Source organism: Lates calcarifer, linkage group LG4 (genome assembly GCF_001640805.2).
Source record: "Lates calcarifer isolate ASB-BC8 linkage group LG4, TLL_Latcal_v3, whole genome shotgun sequence".
Lineage (NCBI taxonomy): Eukaryota > Metazoa > Chordata > Actinopteri > Centropomidae > Lates > Lates calcarifer.
In genome coordinates this window covers 8,714,457-8,720,456 of record NC_066836.1, presented here as the reverse complement: position 1 = coordinate 8,720,456, position 6,000 = coordinate 8,714,457, and the positions used below count along the sequence as shown (strand labels likewise).

General features: G+C 36.7%; 1 protein-coding gene across 6 annotated transcripts in view; it reads right to left on the bottom strand.

Moving 5' to 3' along the window:
* Positions 1 to 6,000, bottom strand: part of pde1cb (phosphodiesterase 1C, calmodulin-dependent b) — an 87,601-nt gene continuing 81,601 nt past the window's right edge. For 5 of the 6 annotated variants that reach the window (XM_051069933.1, XM_018676242.2, XM_018676244.2 and 2 more), the window contains 3 exons: positions 4,345 to 4,578; positions 3,851 to 3,913; positions 1 to 3,486 (listed from right to left, as the gene is read on the bottom strand). In XM_051069933.1, the coding sequence (XP_050925890.1) occupies positions 3,467 to 3,486; positions 3,851 to 3,913; positions 4,345 to 4,578 (317 nt within the window). In that variant the 3' untranslated portion in view covers positions 1 to 3,466. The remainder of the gene's footprint in view (positions 3,487 to 3,850; positions 3,914 to 4,344; positions 4,579 to 6,000) is intronic. The other variant, XM_018676243.2, reaches the window with a different exon arrangement.

Below are 6,000 nucleotides of genomic sequence, written 5' to 3'. Positions count from 1 at the left end.
TGAGCCCTTTGAGTCCAGATTTATTGATACGACTGTGCAGTCACAGAGCATGGTGGCACACACGGCCGCCTGGCCGGCATGGGACAGTGACACACACATGCATGCACATAAAATGCATACGCACACACCCATTCACTCTTTAGTCATTCTGTCTTATCAGTGATGTATTAGAGGGTAAACAGAAGGTGATTTTACTACTGTTAACTAATATGTCCACTTTGTTGTTTTTTTTTTTTTTTGTAATTTGATGTGAGAGGTGGAAAGAATGCTTATCTGAAATGTTATTTTTAAATTTTGTTTGTGGTGTGAATTGTTTACCCAATTTTATACAGTCCACTGCATTACTTTTTGATTCTTTCTCTCTCTCTCTCACACACACACACACACACACTCATCTCATCACACTCTCGTCAATAGAGCAGGTCACAGTGAGGAGATCAGAAATGCACATTGAGTTTTTTCGGCAGCTTCCCACACACACGCCATCACACACTCACACACTCTTGCTTTACATCCATCTAACCTCAGTGACTTGAACAGTTTGAGATCAGTCATTACAGAGTGATTCAGACTAAACAAGGAAACAAAGCATTAAACAAACAACAAATAATCTGTTCCATAGTAACCATTACAAAACACCACGTTTAGAAGTCTTTACATGTCATAAATACAACTATGTTTTTGATTATGGTTGGTATAAATTCCTGTTAAATATTCATACAGTAGGCTATCACAGTAGCAAGTGAAAGATAGAGCAAACTACAAGACTGTACATGTGTTGGTCCCTTGGTACAGAAAATATATTCTGCTTCACCAAGTATCAGGCAGGCTATTTTGAGGATGCAGTAAGTTTTGCTTTTGTTCTATTTATAAATGTATTTTGCTATGATTGTTACACTTTAAATTTACAGTTAAGGGTTTTGAGCCACTTGAAACTTTTCTGACTTCAGAGCTGGTGGAGTAAAACATATCGATCAGACGCACAGAGGAGAGACAATGAAAAAAATGTTACATATTGAAGACGTACTTTTTGACAATCCATCCTCTGAGTCAAAAAAGGAGCAAACAGTACAGTAAAACAAAACAACAAAAAACATACACTTTACAGCACAAATACAGCTAAAAAATAGATTTTTTTTTTCTAAATGAAAAAGAGCAAAATATACCATAAAATATACCATTAGAAATACTATACTTCTGCAACATCAAACTGCTGACTTTACAAACAGATTTTCCAACAGTGTCTAAAATAAAAGTCTTTACTGAAGACTCCTTTAGTGTGTGATATTGAAGGAAGATATTAACTGGTTTGTTTGACTGCACCTGGATCAGTACAGATTCAAATGACATCACAAAATCCGATTCTCCTACAGGTGAGAGGTGTGAAATGGAAAGTACATGTATAGGCACACATTCAGCCAGCTGGCTTGCTAACCACTGACTGTATTTTTTAGGTAGAAAGTAGCATTGCATGACAAACTATGTCCCAGCATGATTCTAATGTTCCTCTTGTCATATAAAAATGGGGAGTGTGTATTAAAACAAAGAGGCTAAAAAAGAATTCATAGTTCCTATAGTTTTATATAAAGTTTTAGGTGTTAAATTACTCACCCTTTCTGATCCCCATATATACTATACATATTAGAATATGTAGCAGTGTACACATGTACTGTATACTTTAAAATAGGATTAGAATATGCAATTCATTTAGGGAACTTCAACAAAATAAAAGTGCACAAAACCTCTCATTATGCAAATACTGCCAAAATGCTTGTTTTCCTTTTCGTTAAATTACACATATTAAGTATATAGTAAAAGCTGAACCAGCATTGCAGGGGTTCAATATGTTACATATGCACAAGTAAGCAATATTTGCATCGTCTATACACAACATTACAAGCCTTAAAAACCTGGCGTACAACCAAGAAGCAGATACGGTTTGGACTCGTAGCCTCAGATGCATCACAGAAGCAATGATGGATTCAGCTGGCTAACAGGTGTACGAGCACACTGTAAACACGTCGATTAAACATTACACCAACAAGCTAGAAGGTGAAGCTGCAGTAATGCAACTGTACCGCAAAATGAAATGACAAACATAGATAAGATTTTTCTCTAATTCAGCGACAATGTTTTTGCTACAGCTTCAATACACATAAGAAGGCATCAAGAAGAAGTCTTTTGACAAAGAAATGACATACAGTGTGAGGATATTACACAGTGCATGATTCATGTCGGACAAATGCAAAACAATTGTTACAAAAAAAGATAAACAAAACAGATTTTATATGTTACAAAAACTTAAATGCATTAGTGTGTGCATGCGCATATATGTGTGTGTGTGAGTGTGATATGTCTGAAATGCAAAGGTTGCATTCAAATCTTTTAGACATTTTCTACTACAATATCTTACATTATTTCCCCTTACATATATATATATATATATATATATATATATATATAAAATGGTGAAATTGTATGATTTTTACTCCATCTCAGATCCATACATATATAAAATTTCAATATATACAGCAGAGAGGACAAAAAGACACACCAAAAAAAACCAAAATAAACTTGGTTGCAAGGAACACAAATGCATCGGAATCACACAATGTCTGAGGAAAGCGCTGAGAAAGTAAACATGTTAAGGGGAAAAAATGAGCCACAACTGGTGGTTTAAAAAAAAAAAAAAGAAGGTTTTTGTAGTAACCTCACACTCGCAGCAGGAGCTCCTGAATCACAAGTTTTCTACACAGAGAGGGTTTGTTTATGGAGTACTTGCTAATAAAATAGTAGAGTTGTAGATCTGTGAATTTAACCCCCAGCGTACTGCACTGTACATGCTCACATACTATACATACTGTGTAGCAGTTGTAAAAGTCCCTCTTTGTTTACATTAATTCTGCATTTCCTACAAAAAAGCACTTGCACATTTGCAAGGAAGGTAACAGGCCTTCTGTTTCTAAAAATAACTTTAAATTAGACTTAAGGATGCCAAAATCTATCAAATGAGTGCTGATAGAGAAAAATAAAGCAGTTGTAAAAAGTGGGACTTATACATGGCTACATGTCTATGGTTGCATTAAGTAGAGGATTGGCAAACTAAAAAAGAACATTTTCAGTGTCAGTCTTTGAAAAGGCTCCTCTCAACCCCACCACTGTCGATGCCATCTTCTGAGTTGTTGTTCAGTAAGCAGGGAAGGAGGAATAAAGCACACAGGAAGAGCCACAAGCTCTGCATACAAGAGCTAGGGAGTATAAACATGGTAAATGTAAAAACAGTTGATCATAGGGACAAAAAAATGGAAGTGAAGGTGTGAGTTTCTTGGAGTCCTGTAGAGGGCGACAGAGTCCAATTAATAGGCCTTTCCCTCTGAGTTCTCCCCATTGAGTTTTAAAAGCAGGTTGAGGTCGACAGCAGCACAGCAAAGATGCAGCGGTGTGGCCGTGGTAATCCACAGCACGCTTACTCCATCGCTACTTCTGCTTCGGGGAAACAGAAAAGGAATATTTAGAAAAGATTAAATATAAACAAACAGACGTAAACAAGCTGCTAACGGGGGGAAATCTCCCTGGAATGTCAATTAAATGATTTAATTTCTGCTTAGTTTTTTCCCCATAATACGCTCCCTTCAACTTTAACAAAACCGAATTTAATTGCAAGGAAAACTGTCTGAAGAACAAATACAGTACATTCCTGTTAAGGCAGCGCAGTATTTCTGTGAAGATGCTCTTCCTCCATATCCTGGAGGAAATGTAGGTACAGTAGATGGAAACACTGTTTTACAGTGTCATAGTCATGAAATACTTATTTTTTGTCAATAGTCATGGGCTGCAGAAATAAACTCACCATCGACTCCTTTGTTCTTGTTTTCTTCACCCTCTGGAGATTCAGCACCTTCAGACAACTCTCCTGAAAAGTCAAAATAGTTAGTAAATATAGTAGTAAATATACACTCCACACAAGCAGGAATGTAAAAATCCTGAAATCATCCTCTCTCACATCAAGAATATTTCTACTTGAGTTGCGTACCTACAAAAATCTTGGGTTTTAACATTTCGCTCAATGTGTAAAACATGAGAGTGAACTGAATATTTTTGGAGGGTTTACGAAGGGTTTATGAGGAATACAAGAAGTTGGGAGATCATTGATAACAGTATGAAGAAGGGTTGAGACAGCATGACAGAAATGTGGATTAACATTTACCATGGTTATAATGATCAGTTAGTGATGGAGAAATACTTTGCATGTCAATGTATGTATAGCATATGTAGAGAAACATATTTATGTCATGCCAATTAAAACAGGCCACGCAATGGGATGACACAGTTGAAGGGATGTACCGTTATGCAGTGGAGGATTCTTGTGTGTGGCGCTCCTAGGCTGTCCTCCCTGTTCTGTTTCCCCCGTGTTACCATCTGGTGGTCTGCTGACCTCCGCTGACTCGGGTGCCTCCCCCTCCAATTTGTCCTCCTTTGGTTCAGGCTGTTCTGATTCTGTGTGGACCTCCTGGGGCTCCATAGTCTCTTCCTGCTGGGCTTTCTCCTCTGCTTCCCTTTTAGCTCTCTCCTCTGCCTCTGAGGTCACATGGAGTGTGAGGGCAGGTTAGCATATGAGCGTGTGTGTTCATGTGCATTAATTCATAACTACCTACTTCCTACTTTCTGCTATTGCTACATGGCCAATGTTAGCATTAACAGCTGTTTACTTTCCAGTCTGAAAGAAATGTTGCGAGTTCAGAATCAAACTTCCTTTCCTCTCCATTCCTTTACTCAAGAGCCGGTGGAAAGCAACACCAATATTAATGCTTGTTTTACTTTTATTTCTATTGCTTATTCTCTTCTACTAAAGTTAGCATGCTAGCAAGCTAGCCTCAGTTTGCCCTGTCATGTCTCGTAACACCACTTTGTAATAGTAAGCTATTGTAGCTTCCAGTCTGCCCCTAGTCCAACATGAGAGGATGAAAAAGTAGTGCTGCCCAAAGGACCTACTCTAACCTTTTGTCTTGTAAACACAACAATGACTGAAGCTCTTGGTAAGTAAACAGCTGTTAATGCTAATGTTACCTATTTAGTTATAGCACAAACATAAATTCAGCACCTTTAAATAAATAAAGGTTGAGAGAGCTCATTGTACGGTTTGTTCTGTTTCAGACCTCATATGACATAGATATTGAGGGAGACTGTTTCGCTATGGGTTAAGCACTACAAACAATACATTCCACATAGATACAGTCATATAATGCATTGTTAATATAAAAATACTGATTATAACCACTCTAATGGTCCCATTTTCTACAAAGACACCCTATAAAGAGTTCACAAGTTGTGACTAATGACCACACTAATGGTTAAAATTATTTATTAGTTTTTAAGTTATGAGTTATTATGGCTTGAACAAAAAAATTTGGCCTGCTAGGTTGTGATGAAATCTCTTTGGCTGGTGTTTATACTTTCTATTTGGTAATAAATATTGCTGATAAATTAACAAATGCACATTCATTTCTCACATGTAGACCAAGTCTGCATTAACATGCCAGTAACTCAATAATAAATGCTTCTTAAAATAAGCCATCAACTCTCCAGTTGTCAATGATAATAAATGTAATGGTTATTAAATGTATTCTTAATGAACTACAGTGCTATCTAAAAATATAGACAGTTGTCACACAGGAGGATGATAAATACCAACCACGGGGATTAGGGATTATACCTGATATATAAAGCATTAGTTTGACTTATTAATCATTAATAAGTTACAACCTTTAAACCCCTTTTAATTGGTTCCTTATTAGAAAGTTATGTCAACTTGATTAAATTAACATTAAATAAAAATATATGCATGACCACATACTTATTAGCAATAGTGGATTGTCACTTAATAAATCAGCACAGACAGTTTTACTGTGTATGCCACAAAATCCCTCACTAATACAGGTCAGTCCAAATCCCTTTCTGAGTAAGCTGAGAATATTGCAGATGTTAAGAGCATTTCAGCTA